The sequence below is a fragment of the Musca domestica genome, unplaced genomic scaffold (assembly GCF_030504385.1).
Source record: "Musca domestica strain aabys unplaced genomic scaffold, Musca_domestica.polishedcontigs.V.1.1 35, whole genome shotgun sequence".
Classification (NCBI taxonomy): domain Eukaryota; kingdom Metazoa; phylum Arthropoda; class Insecta; order Diptera; family Muscidae; genus Musca; species Musca domestica.
The window spans coordinates 1,418,538-1,433,494 of NW_026712315.1; the positions used below are offsets into that span (position 1 = coordinate 1,418,538).

The 14,957-nt window shown below is 37.5% G+C and overlaps 1 protein-coding gene across 1 annotated transcript; it reads right to left on the reverse strand.

The window, feature by feature from the left end:
* Positions 1–1,638: 1,638 nt before the first annotated feature.
* LOC101900903 (putative fatty acyl-CoA reductase CG8306) lies at positions 1,639–10,746 on the reverse strand. Its single transcript, XM_005182154.4, has 7 exons — positions 10,584–10,746; positions 7,379–7,605; positions 7,214–7,307; positions 4,584–4,747; positions 3,710–4,498; positions 3,392–3,649; positions 1,639–1,965 (listed from the first exon to the last, which is right to left on the reverse strand). The coding sequence occupies exons 2-7, from the start codon at positions 7,588–7,590 to the stop codon at positions 1,821–1,823; spliced, it is 1,662 nt and encodes a 553-aa protein (XP_005182211.1). The 5' UTR covers positions 7,591–7,605; positions 10,584–10,746; the 3' UTR covers positions 1,639–1,820.
* Between the last annotated feature and the right edge of the window lie 4,211 nt (positions 10,747–14,957).

Below are 14,957 nucleotides of genomic sequence, written 5' to 3' on the forward strand. Positions count from 1 at the left end.
ACGGCGACGCCGGTTTCGATCTAGTCGCATCTAGTCGCGGGTTTCGAACATTTCCGCCGATGTTGCTGTTTTCTTCCGTTCACTTCCTTGACGTCGGGATACGCTAGCAGTATCACGGTAACGATGGTACTTAGCCACTTGTGGTTTTCCAGCCAAATATAAAGAAATCACACTATCACGAATACGTTTTTTTTTTCCTGGGAGATTCTCACCAAAGTGTTTTGTACGCTTGTAAGCAATATAATGAGCTGTGTCTGGAATAAATTTAACAGCTGTCGGATGAGTGGCTTGGAAATGACAGCAGTCAGAAGTTGGTTGCAGTTTTTTCATCTTACCCTTTATCGGAATTGTTTCCTTTCAACGTATTTAGAACTCGTAATGGGTACTACAGCCTATGACAAACATTTGCGTATACAGGCCCACGTCTTCGTATAGCCTCCACATAATGGTACCTCCCAATGTTCGTTATTTTTATGATTTTAGCGACATTATTCACCGGAGTTGTTTCAACTTGCGTATTTAGAAAGCGAAATGGGTACTACAGCCTACGACAAAAATTGCGTATGCAGGCCCACATTTTGGTATGGCTTCCATATAAGGGTACCTCCCAATGTTCGGTATTTTGGTGTTGTTTAAAATTTCGTATGTAGATTTCGTAATGGGAACTACAGTCTATGAAAGAAAATTGTATATGCCGGTTCAGGCCTTCGTATATCAGTACCTCCCTATATTCGGTATTTTGATGATTTTAGAGACATTATTCATCGGAGTTGTTTCAAATTTCGTATTTGAAATTCGTAATATGTACTACAGCCTTGTGACAAAAAATTTTCTATGCAGGTCCAGACCGTCGTAGAGCCCCGATATAACGGTAGGGAGGTATTCGGTATTATGATGATTTTAGCTACATTATTCACCAGATTTTTTTTTAAAGTTTCGTATTTGAATATATTGTTATGGCCTATGACAAATGTTGCCTCTGCAGGTCCAACGGCTATATTCGGTATTTTTAAGATTTTATTAGAATTTTTAACGGATTTTATTTTTTTTTTTTTTGAAAATTTCTAAATTCGTTGGTTCTAATGATAAGATATTTAAAGTTCGGCCCGGCCGAACTTACTGCTTTTTTTACTTGTTCAAAGATGCTGTGTATCGTAATGTTATTGTGAACGGTTCGCCCTACCGTGAGATGAAATCCATTTTTTTTTGCCCAAAATGCAAGAACTTGACTTTCATGAGATGTACGCGTCAGATGGCCATTAAACGTCTTTAGACAATTATTTGTGGGTCTATATTAATGGTCATGCCTAGAAAGACGAGTCCGCTTCAATTGACACATTGGAAGATAACATTGAAATATTTATTCATGAGATACCAGTCAAAATAATGGATAGGGTATGCCAAAAATTAACTAAGCAAAGCGAATGAGGCGCAGTCGCTGTCAACTTTTGCATGAAATAATCTTCAAACATTAAATTATATGGACCGTACTATTAACTCAATAAAGGTTTCATGCCTGCAATTTTTGTTAACTTACCTATACCCTTACGATAAGATTTAGAAAAATCTGTAGAATTGAGGATGAGTTAATGTATAAAAAAACATAAATCGATTTCTTCCATTGTGAACACGTTTAAGTAATTTTTTTAAGTATAAAAAAAAGATTTTTATTATTTTCGATACTATACTTATATGATATGCGTATATAATACTCATATGTTTTTCCCCATTACACATACAATGCTTAATTATACATCTTATCTAAATCCACGATCCAATTTTTGGGTGACAATCTCCTCAAAAAGTCTCTACGTCTCATTTCAGGTGGCCGAAGTAAGATTTGTGGAGTTATACAAGTTGTCCCCCGAAGAATGGGAGAATAAACCGACAAATAAACACTGATATAGGTAATAGCCAAATGTGAACAGACATATGAATTTGAAGAGTTTATCCACACACCAAAGGCTGTAAAAGAGAAGGAGAGGAGAGAGAGAGAGAGAGAAAAATTAAAAGGTAAAAAATGAGAAAATTAAAATAAAAAATAAGTAATAAATATTTAAAATATTTTTTCTTTACAGGTTTTCGGTGAAAAGTATATCTATATGGGTCTTCTAGGGACGGAGAGCTTTCTGCACATCTTCTATGGCTACAAAACCTTTAACAAGTCTTCGAGGGATAGTATAACTCCTAAAAACGTGTGTTATATACATATAATATCTTCCACAGATCTTCTGTGGATAGAAACCTGGTGCAGGTCTTTCACATTTGGGAGATATTCTGCAGCTCTTTTATGAGTAGAATACCTCCTATGTGTGATTTATATATAGATGACCCTCTTCGACTCTAGAATCAGTTCTACAGCACTTCTATTGCTAGAAGTCCTTCTACATGCCTCCTATGGATGGAATATCTTCCACCTGGCTTCTATTTCCAAAATACCATCCACAGACCTTTAATTCCTAAAAGACCTTTCACAGGTTTTCTATTACATCTACAGGTCGTATATTCATATAAGACCTTCACCAAGACTTTAAGACCATTCAAGGGCCTTTTATTAGTAGGTCTTCTATTCGTAGAATACTTTCTACAAGTTTTCAAAACCATTCAAGGGTCTTCTATTCGTAAAATACCCTCTACAAGTCTTCAAGACCATGCATAGGAATAATAGGAAACCCATTCGAAGAACACGGTATACAAGACTTCTGCGGATAAAAAAATTCTCGAAAGTCTCTTTCCACTTGAGGTAGACCTTCTACATGCCTCCTATGGATGGATTACCTTCCACCTGGCTTCTATTTCCAAAAGACCATCCACAGACCTTCTATTCCTAAAAGACCTTTCACAGGTTTTCTATTGCCAAAAGACCATCTACAGGTCGTCTCTTCATGGGAAACCTTCAGGTTCATAGGTTTTCTATTGCTAGAAGTCCTTCTACATGCCTCCTATGGATGGAATACCTTCCACCTGGCTTCTATTCCCAAAAGACCATCCACAGACCTTCATTTCCTAAAAGACATTTCACAGGTTTTCTATTACATCTTCAGGTCGTATATTTATAGAAGACCTTCACCAACAAGACTTTAAGACCATTCAAAGACCTTTTATTAGTAGAATACCTTCTACAAGTCTTCAAGACCATTCAAGGGTCTTCTATTCGTAGAATACCTTTTACAAGTTTTCAAAACCATTCAAGGGTCTTCTATTCGTAAAATACCTTCTACAAGTCTTCAAGACCATGCATAGGAATAATAGGAGACCTATTCGTAGAATAATGTGTACAAGACTTCTGCGGATAAAAAAAAATTATCAAGAAAGTCTTCTTTCCACTTAACACCTGAAGTGTCTATTAAAGACCTCTTAAAAGTCTGAGATCTCCCTTTCCTTTACTCACATTTTCATGTGTCTCCTGGCCGCGGGAATTGTTTCATCGGGCATTTTCAGGATAAGACGGCGAGCACACATCAGACAATCGGTGAAATAGTCGATCAGATCAAATTCGATTTTCTCGATGCAATACGTCAGTCGTTCCCTGTTATTCATGAGCTTTCGAATTGCAACAACTTTTGAGTTGTCGAACTTCCATGAGCCATTGGCATAATAACCGATTACATCCAGACCTTTGGTTATTCTTTTTTGGACTCGTATCAAACTGGAAGGAAATCAAGAAATATTTACTCCATGGAACACCAATAAGAAGTTCACTACTTACACCGGGGGATAACGAATTAGCACCAAAATAAAGTCCACAAATAAGGCCGGCAGCCAATGGAACAGAATCATGGCTATCCAATGAAGATATATATTCGATTTCATTGAACCGCCAGGATACCAGGCGGCACCGTTCAATGGTATCCGGTTCTCAACAACCCAACGACCCATGTCAACAATCTCCTTCCACGAGATTTTTATTTCATTCGCACTACACATGTGAATTACGGGCGGATCGAGAGGTTCTAATTCCTTTGCCAAATATCTCCAAGTGGCTACCAGAATGCCATTCACTGCCAAGTCGACGGGCAGGAAATCACCATTGCCACTTTCTCGACAATACATTGTGCGGATGACACCCTTGCCAGCACCAATCAGAAGACCGGTGGGACCATTTATATTATCTGTCCATCCTCGCAACGGTTCCTGCCAAACGGGTACCACAATTGAAGGACGTAAAATCCCCGTAGGCATTTTATTAAATCTCTCCACGACCAAAGCCTCTGCCAATGATTTGGTATACGAATACGAATTGGGAATGTCACCCATAATTTTTTTCTCAACGGCCGCCATATCTTTGTCGCTCAACATTTCACACATGCTGATGATGCTATGCGGATCGGCTGGCGGATCATAGGGTTTCTCGAATAGATGTTTAATGTGGACATGACAATATGTTGTGGAGATGTACCAGAAGAGGTCCAGTTTTTTAAAACTGCTGGCCAAATCCAGGCAGTATTTGGTGCCGCGCACATTTATGAAAACGGCTCGACGTAGGGGTTCATCAAATCTGGGAAAAAGAGAAGGAAATGTGCAAATTTTAATTATTTATTTTTATTTGAATAATTATTTGAATAAAGCTTTGCAAAACTCACCTCACTGTTGCGGCACAATGCACCACAAGTGATACTTCATTCCGAAGGATTTCAAGATCTTGTGGCGATATACCCAATTCAGGTTCCAAAATATCTCCAGCAACCAGTTGGATTTTAGTAAAGATCCAGTCTAGTTGATGTTGTTGCTTTACTTTATCGAAAAGCTATAAAGAAATATAGTTTTATTATACTTTTTATTATAAAGAGGGGGGAAACGAGTGAGGAGAGGAAATGAGAAAGAAGATGAAATGCCAGGCCAATGCAACAACGCCTGACTTGAGTGGACATAATTCTCTCCATACTCATATTGAAACCCATTGAAAAACAATGTAAAGAGAGTAACCAAGTGGGAGAAAAAAAGTGCGACTCTCTGAGACACATTGTAAAACAATGTCAACAGAGAGTAAACAATTTGGGAGAAATTAAAAAGGGCGGCTCTCTGCCCCGACCTGCTTTAAAAAATAAACATTGTTTTTATGAAGTCTGTGATAAATTGTCTTAGGGACCACGTAGGTGAAGACATGGTATATGGAAAATGACGGTGCAAGTACCGACGGGTGGCATGAATCTGCTTGAGAAGATAACAATTACATTGGTAATTGTAAGGTAATAATATTAATATTACTTTAGCATAGAAAGCACCTAACTAATATTTTCCATTCTTAGCAGGTGAAAACCCTTTGTTATAATCTAGGATGTCAGACAACGATGCTATCTGTCACCCTTGCTCTGCTTGGTTGTAATCGGTGCCGTAGTGAGACGTGCCTACCTCAAAAAAACTTTAGTTATTGTGGGGAATTTACTAAAACCTAATAAAAGGTTGAAATCGGTGAATTACGCCGACGACAAATGGGAACTTTTACAAAGGCTCTGTGATCTGCAGCGAAAACTCAATGATTTTGCGAATGAATCAAGTAACGTGGGTCTTAAATTCAACGCTGCATAGACCAGTGAAATGAAAATAAAATAATTCTATGTCTCATACAGGGTGAGATGAAAAAACTGCAACCAACTTCAGACTGCTGCCATTTCTAAGCCACTCGTCCGACAGCTTTTAAAATTATTTCAGTGACAGCTCATTATATTGTTTACAAGCGTACAAAAGCATTTTGGTGAGATTTTCCAGAAAAAATTTATTCGTGGTGGAATTCAAGCGTGATAGCGCGATTTATTTATATTTGGCTGGAAAACCACAAATGGCTATCGTTAGAGCACTCCAGCATTTGAATGTGAATAAATCTTTTGTATCTCAGACCATTGCTCGTCGCCGTGATTGATGACTGTTGGTGACGTCAAAGAAGTGAATGGAGAAACGGAAAACGGCAACATCAGCAGATATGGTTCGAAAAGTAGAGAAGCGACTTGATAGAAACCCGCGTAGCCGTGACCGATAAATGGCTCGTGAGCTGAACACATCGCAATATTCCATTCGGCAAATATTGAAAAAGCCATTGAAATTCCAAAAAGTGTAAAAACTTACACCGCAGCAGAAAGAAAATTGACTCAAAGGAGCTAAAAAGTTGCTTCACTTGGCCCAAAGTGGTGAACTGCCGAATTTGGTTTTCTCCGATGAGAAAACATTCGTTGTCCAGCAGTTTGTAAACAAACAAAATGATCGTGCTTACTTGCCAAAGAGGTCAGCTGAAAATGTGCACCTTCGGTTGGCCACCAGAACTCAAGCTCCGCCCATGGTGATGGTGTGGGCCGCCATAACAGCCGATGGTCGCTATCCGCTCGTATAAGTCGACCATGGCATCAGAATAAATACCGAATATTCTCGCGAAAATATTCTGGAGGGTGTATTAAAGCCTTGGGCACGCAAACATTTTGCCCGCAGACCTTGGACATTTCAACAGGACTCAGGACCATCGCACTTACGACGTGCCATCCAAGAATGGTTAGAAAATGAGTTACCTCGCTTCATTTCCAGCGCACAATGGCCAACCAAATCTCCGGATACCAATCCGTTGGACAATTGTGTCTGGAGTATTTTGGAAAGTAAGGTTGGCACTAAAAAATACCAAATTTGATGATTTAAGCTCCGCTATAGACCAAAATTGTTCTAAATTTCATTTTGGAAGATGTTAATGGGTAATACAACCTATGACACAAATTTACTTATGCAGGTCCACGCCTTCCTATAGGCCCCATATAACGGTACCTCCCAATGTTCGTTATTTTTATGATATTAGGGACATGATAGTCCGAAATTGTTTCAATTTTCGTATTTAAAGTTCGTTATGTGTACTATAGCCTATGACAAAAATTTGCGTATGCAGGTCCACACTTTTTGACGATTTTAGCGAAGTTATTCCCCAAATTTGTTCAACTTTTGTATTTAAAGTTCGTAATGGAAACTTCAACCAATGACAGAAAATTGTCCATGCAGGTCAAAGTCTTGGTATACACCACATATAACGGTACCTCCCTTTTTCGGCATTTCGATTATATTAGCGGTATTATTCAACGGAATTGTTTTAAATTTCGCATTTGAAGGTTCTAATGGGTACTACAGCCTACGGCAAAAAATGCGTATGCAGACGAAATTTTTTAAAAAATTTGGAGGGTATCAAACCCTTCGTTTTTACTTTTTTATTTTAAGTTTAGCTTACTCTCCACACATTACTTACCACATTTGACAATATCTCTCTGATGCGTTCTTCGGGAGATTTGCCCTTTTTCGGTCTCACCAGCAAATAGATTTTTTTCAAATCACCACAGGATCTGGGAAATGAAAAAATAATGAAAAATTAACTATCATTCACAGATGAAGTGAATTAAGGTTGAATACCTACCTCAACAACTTTTCGACCAGAACTTTTCCCAAAAATCCCGTTCCACCAGTTATAAATATCGATCGACCCGCCATGCACTGAGCAATGCGATCGACTTCGTTTTCATTGGCATGATCGATTTTCACAAATCCTGGATCATTTTCAAATTGAAATTTTGGTCTCTCTTTGGCTTTGGTCAGCAGTTTGGGGGCAATGGGTATTTTGTCTAGCATTTTTGGAGAAATTAGCTGAAAGTTACAACAAAATATATATTTTTACAAATGGTGATTTAAAAAAATTTAACAACAATAATTTCTTTAGTCGAACCAAAACAAAGGACAAATCAAACGTCGTTTATAAGGTTAAATGTAAAGGGACGGGTCCAACGTATGTCGAAAGGAGTATCCGATTTGGTCCAAACTTGGTACACCGTAATATTATTGTCAAACTTAGATCGAGTTCGGAGATGGGCAATATCGATCCCCTCCTTTTGGTACCTTCTCCACAAAAGCCCGAAATTTTCAAAAAATATATTTTTTGCACAGAAAAAGAAGCGATAATCCAATTTTGCTTTAACTTTGGAAATCCAAATATTTGCGTGAGTTGTAGGTCAGGTGTAAAAAATGGATAATATCGGTCCACTCCAACAAGTACCTCCCCCACAATGGGTCAAAATTTTTAATAATTACAACTCTTAAAAAATGTGATGTAAGAGTCCAATTGTCTTTCACACAACCCAATACTTTTATTAACTCAAGGTCTGGTGTTAAGATGGAAAATATCGGTTCACTCCTTCTGTTACATGCCCCACAAAAGATGGAAATTTAAAAAAAATATATTTTTTTTTCTACACAGAAAGAGAAGCTATAATCCGATTTTGCTCCAGCTTTGCATATCTTAATATTTGCGTCAATTGCAGGTAAGGTGCAAAAATGGATAAGTACTTCCCCCACAAAGGGTCGAAATTTTGAAAAATTATAACTCTTATAAAACGTGGTGTGAAAAAGTATCCGATTATCTTCGAACTAAACACATCACAATATTTTAATTAACCCAAGGTCTGGTGTGAAGGTATCAGAAGGAATTGTCCGACCACTACCATATTAAAAAAAATCTTGTGTTGTTGGAAATATTAAGATGCACTATGTCTGAATGGAATCGGATGTTAATTTCGCATTTTATGAGCTTCATGGTTATTCAAAATTGTGACCTTTGTTTCGGAGGTACCAGAAGGAATAAACAAATATTCCTTTTTTGCTTTGTGGGTAGGTACGTGTTACCTTGAGTTTGCCAATGATTTCCAATTTATTTTAATTAAACTATACCATCATGGCGGAATAATGTCCTTGAACAGGGTGAGATGAAAAAAAAACTGCAACCAACTTCAGACTACTGTCATTCCTAAGCCACTCTTCCGACTGCTGTTAAATTTATTCCAGTGACAGCTCATTATATTGTTTACAAGCGTCCAAGCGGATGGAATTCGAGCGTGATAGTGTGATTTCTTTATATTTGACTGGAAGACCACAAGTGGCTATCGTTAGAGCACTCCAGCACTTAAATGTGAATAAATCTTTTGTGTCTCGTAACATCACTAGCCAAACGTCAAGGAAGTGGACGGAAGAAAACAGCAACATCAGCAGAAATTGTTCGAAATGTAAAGAAGCGACTTGGTCGAAATCCGCGTCGCAATGGCAGTGGCCGAAAAATGGCTCGTGATCTGAACGTATCGCAATATTATATTCAGCAAAAATTTAAAAATGAGCTCGGGGTAAAGCCATTGAAATTCCAAAAAGCACAAGAACTTACACCGCAACAGAAAGAAGATAGACTCAAAAGAGCCAAAGAGTTGCTTCGCTTGGCCGAAAGTGGTGAACTGCCGAATTTGGGTTTCCCCGTCTCCGATGAGAAAACATTCGTTGTCCATCAGTTTGTAAACAAACAAAATGATCGTGCTTACTTGCCAAAGAGTTCAGCTGCAAATGTGCACCTTCGGTTGGCCACCATGGTAATGGCGTGAGTCGCCATAACAGCCGATGGTCGTTCTTCGCTCGTATTAATCGACCATGGCATCAGAATAAATACCGAATATTATCGCGAAAATATTCTGGAGGATGTATTTAGGCCTAGGGCACGCAAACATTTTGGCCGCTGACCTTGGACATTCCAACAGGACTCAGCATCATCGCACTCAGCACGCGCCACCCAAGAATTGTTACAAAATGAGGTCCCTCGCTTCATTTCCAGCGCATAATGGCCACCAAAATCTCCGGATACCAATCCGTTGGACAATTGTATCTGGAGTATTTTGGAAAGCAAGATTGGCATTAAAAAATACCAATGTGTCGATCTCCTCAAGCAAGCGCTTCGCAGGGAATGGACCAAAATATCGCAGAGCAACATTCGGGCTGCGTGTAACGGTTTTATTGGCCGTTTGAAGGCCATAATTCGTGCCAAAGGTGATCAATTCGAAAAAATCTAAACTTATGCTATTTCCGACATTTTTTGCTTTTATTCAATAAAATTAAAAAAAAAATGTAAAAATGATAGCATTTGACTTTTTTCCAATTTTTTGTTTATCTCAACCTGTACATAGATTTGAAATAATGAAAAAGAAAATTAAAATAATTATTTTTTTTTATAAAAGAAACTGCGTCACAAAATATAATAAACTGAATATTCAATTGTGATTTTATAATTTGCATGAAATTTTCCTTAATTGAGATTTACAATTTATTTAGCGTCGGATTTTTATGCGTCTTTTTATTAAATAAAATTAAAATAAATTTTTAAAACACAAATATCTGGTTCTAATTATTTTTTTTTTCTTCAAATACACAGATAATATTTGTAGAAATTGTTAAATATCAATGTATTCGAGATGGGGATTTCCAAGTGGTCAAGTGTGATATTTGAACATTTATTTATTTATTATTTTTTTAATTAACATAAAAATGGGCGCACATTTGTTCTGGAATATTCATATTGCAACCGAAAAGGATTTTTTGCAATTCGAAAAGTTGTATTTGTTTGTTTCACAAAACTTGGTAGCAGATCACAAGTGCTGGGCCCTCCTAGGCCTATTTTTAATTTTTCTTAATATTAAAATTTTGCTTGTATATTCCATTCTGAAATATTTTTCACACTTTTTCCACAGCCTTGGAAAAAATTGTACTTAAAAAAATATTTTCACTTTATTTAAATCGATTACTACCACAGGACATACTTTATGCTCCTCTGTCCTCTTAGCGCCTCAATTCTTTATTTTCTTTACGTCGTTTTTTTTCCAATTCAATAACAATATAGTTTCACTAAAAACCCGAAGTTACCGCATCGACCAACAGGAGTGCACTGGCCAATGAATGCCATCAAAGTTGGCTATATCTAGAATCGCCGAAGACAAAAACCGGGAATATTTGAACCATTGAACAAAGTAATAAAATGAATATAAATTCAAAATTGCCATAGTTGTATTTATTGCATTTGAAATCTAGATTAAGGAAACTCAATTACTTTCAGGTTTTAGGAAACAATCTGCATAGTATCACATTGAATACAAAAAGTATTCTTATGTAAGTCTTGTTTTAATTCGAACAGAATCAAGTTTTGAAATAATTGCAAGTAAAAAGCAGAAAAAGTAGGAACTAATTTGGTTTAAAATCGCAAATCATCTCCTCGTTGCTGTTTTGGGAATTGAGAACAGTCGATATGTGAGGTTCAATGTACTGGTATAAATTTGGACATAGGAAACATATACATATAACCAGTAAAGAAAGGCCAAACAGGGCCGACTTTATGATACCCTACACCACCTTGCATATATAGTAGAGCTAAATATAAGAAATAAACGTTTTTTATGGGGAATTAAGCAGGTATAATATAAATTTGGTGCACAATAAAAGGAAAATCGGGCGAAGATATATATGACAGAGTTCGTCAGTCTGTCCATGTATTTTTGTATATAAAAAACAGATCGTATTTATTGTCTAATTAAGATGCAATTTTGCAAAAACATTTATTTGCTTCAAGGACAACCCCTATTGTAATTGGGATAATCGGTCAAAATTTAGCTCTCATATTCAGGGTGAGATGAAAAAAAAAAAAACTGCAACCATCTTCAGACTGCTGTCATTTCTAAGCCACTCTTCCGATAGCTGTTAAAATTATTCCAGTGATAGCTCATTATATTGTTTACAAGCACACCAAAGCATTTTGGTGAGAATTTTCGCGGAAAAAAGTTATTCGTGAGGGAATTAAAGCGTGATAGTGTGATTTCTTTGTATTTCGCTGGAAAAACAAAAGTGGCTATCGTTAGAGCACTCCAGCATTTAAATTTCGCTCGTTATCGTGATACTGGTAGTGTAGCCCGACATATATCAAGGAAGTGGACGGAAGAAAACAGCAACATCAGCAGAAATGGTTCGAAAAGTTAAGAAGCGACTTGATCGAAACCCGAGTCGCAGTGGCCGCAAAATTGCTCATGAGCTGAACCTATCGCAATATTCCATTCGGAAAATATCGAAAAATGAGCTCGGGGTAAAGCCATTGAAATTCAAAAAAGTGCAAGAACTTACACTGCAACAGAAAGAAAATAGACTCAAAAGAGCTAAAGAGTAGCTTCGCTTGGTCGAGGGTGGTGATATGCCCAATTTGGTTCTCTTCGATAAGAAAACATTCGTTGTCCAGCAGTTTGTAAACAAACAAAATGATCGTGTATACTTGCCAAAGAGGTCAGCTTAAAATGTGCACCTTCGGTTGGCCAGCAGAACTCAAGCGCCGAGCATGGTGATGGTGTGGGCCGCCATAACAGCCGATGGTCGCTCTCCGCTCCTATTAATAGACCGTGGCATCAGAATAAATGCCGAATATTATCGCGAAAATATTATGGGGGTGTATTAAAGCCTTGGGCACGCAAACATTTTGGCCGCAGACCTTGGACATTTCAACAGGACTCAGCACCGTCGCATTCAGCACGCGCCAACTAAGAATAGTTACAAAATGAGATTCCTCGCTTCATTTTCAGCGCACAATGGCCACCAAAATCTCCGGATACCAATCTGTTGGACTATTGTGTCTGGAGTCATTTGGAAAGCAGGGTTGGTACTAAAAAATACCAAAGTGTCGATCACCTCAAGCAAACACTTCGCCGGGAATGGGCTAAAATATCGCAGAACAACATTCAGACAGCCTGTGACGGCTTGAAGGCCATAATTCGTGCCAAAGGTGACCAATTTGAACAAATCTAAACTTATTCTAAATTTTGATGCAATTTCCGACATTTTTACTTTCATTCAATAAAATGTAAAAATTATGACCTTTGACTTTGTTGCAGTTTTTTTTTATCTCACCCTGGACATCTACGTCCAAGTTACCTTTTATTTTGTGCACAAAATGTGTAATAATCGTCTTTTATCCCTTTACTCAGTTATTCTTTTAAACTGAATAGCAAAACAAGTCTTCGTTTTTTCGGGATTTGGTCATTGAATGGTGAACTGGTCTTTGAATCTGGCGCCCAACGTACGAAAGTTGCATTTTATCTCTATGAGAATGTAAAGTTATGTTATATATGTGTTCGTTTTCTATCTCTCCATTCAATTGTCCATTTAAACCGCCTAGATATTTATGAAAGGCAAAATAAATTTACGTCTTTGGAATTTTTGTACGTCTTTGGAATTATGTACGGAATCTGGCGCCCAATGTATAATCTTATACAATGTATCTGGCGCCAATTTATTATTTTTGTCCTTCACTTCCGTAATATGGATTCCATAATAATGATATTCGGTGAAATATATCAAATACAGCTCCGGAATACCTTTGCCAAATTTTATCGAGATCGGTTTGGATATAGCTCCCATGTATATGGTAAGATAAAAAAACTGCAACAAAATCAAACGCCATAATTTTTGCATTTTTTTTTTTTAAGTTTATTGAATGACAAAAATGTCGGAAATAGCATCAAAGTTTAAATGTGTTCGAATTAATCACCTTTGGCACGAATTGTGGCCTTTCAACGGCCAAGAAACCGTCTCACACTGCCCGAATGTTGCACTGCGGTATTTTGGCCCATTCCCGGCGAAGCGCTTGCTTGAGGTGATCGACACTTTGGTATTTTTTAATGCCAACCTTGCTTTCCAAAATACTCCAGACACAATAGTCCAGAGGATTGGTTTCCGTAGATTTTGGTGGCCATTGTGTGCTGGAAATGAAGTGAGGAACCTCATTTTGTAAACATTCTTGAGTGGCGTGTGTTGAGTGCGATGCTGCTGAGTCCTGTTTGAATGTTAAGGTCTGCGGAGTGTTGTCATGTCCAAGGTCAAAATATTTGTGTGCCCAAGAGTTTAATACTTCCTCCAGAATATTTTCGCGATAATATTCGGCATTTATACTGTTGTTATGGTGGTCCACACCATCACCATGGTCGGCGCTTGAGTTTTGGTGGCCAAGCGAAGGTGCATATTTTCAGCTGACCTCTTTGGCAAGTAAACACGATAATTTTGTTTGTTTACAAACTGCTGGACAACGAATGTTTTCTCAACGGAGAAAACCAAATTCGGCAGCAACTCTTTAGCTCTTTTGAGTCTATTTTCTGGTACTTTTTTGGAATTACAATGGCTTTATACCGAGCACATTTTTCAATATTTGCCGAATGGAATATTGCGATATGTTCAGATCACGAGCCATTTTTCGGCCAGTGCGACGCGGGTTTCGATCAAGTCGCTTCTTTACTTTTCGAATCATTTCTGCTGATGTTGCTGTTTTCTTGCGTCCACTTCCTTGACGTCTGGCTTACGGTGTTACTAGACACAAAAGATTTATTTACATTTAAATGCTGGAGTGCTCTAACGATAGCCACTTTTGGTTTTCCAGCCAAATATAAAGAAATCACACTATCACGCTGGAATTGCATAACGAGTAACTTTTTTTCTGGAAAATTCTCACCAAAATGCTTTTGTACGCTTGTAAACAATATAATGATCTGTCACTGGAATAATTTTAACAGCTGTCGGATGAGTGGCTTAAAAATGACAGCATCTTTGTGAATTTTTGATAAATGATATTTTTTTTGAAATATTTGTAGAGTATCATCGGAGCTATAATCGTGGATATGTTAACAGAATTTTTTCAAAGGCAATAAGAAAATATTTTCCAATTGTTCTGGTAATCTTTATCGTGGATTTTTAAACAATATTTGTCGTAAGCCCTTGTTTTGGATTATTACTATTTTTTTTCTAGAACTGCCATAGCCAGAATCGTGATTATTGAGTAAAATAATAATCGCGGAATATTATTGATTTTTTTTTCCAAATTACCGCTTCGTCAAAGTAAGCCTCTACTGTCATGGTATTCTTGTTACTCTCTTAACATATTCTCCTAGGCTCCTTATCAGAGGGCTGCAATGAGTATGATTGAGTAGGCTTGATCACACACAGTGGAAATACAATCAAACTCAATCAGTCGGTCAGATGCAACATGTTCATTCGAGTTACTCAAGTCAAACGAAAAAGTTGTGATCAAACATGTATTGATCGAAGTTTTGTGATCGCAATCAAACAGCTCACATGAGTTATTTGTTTACGAACTTATGTTGAATTGTTCA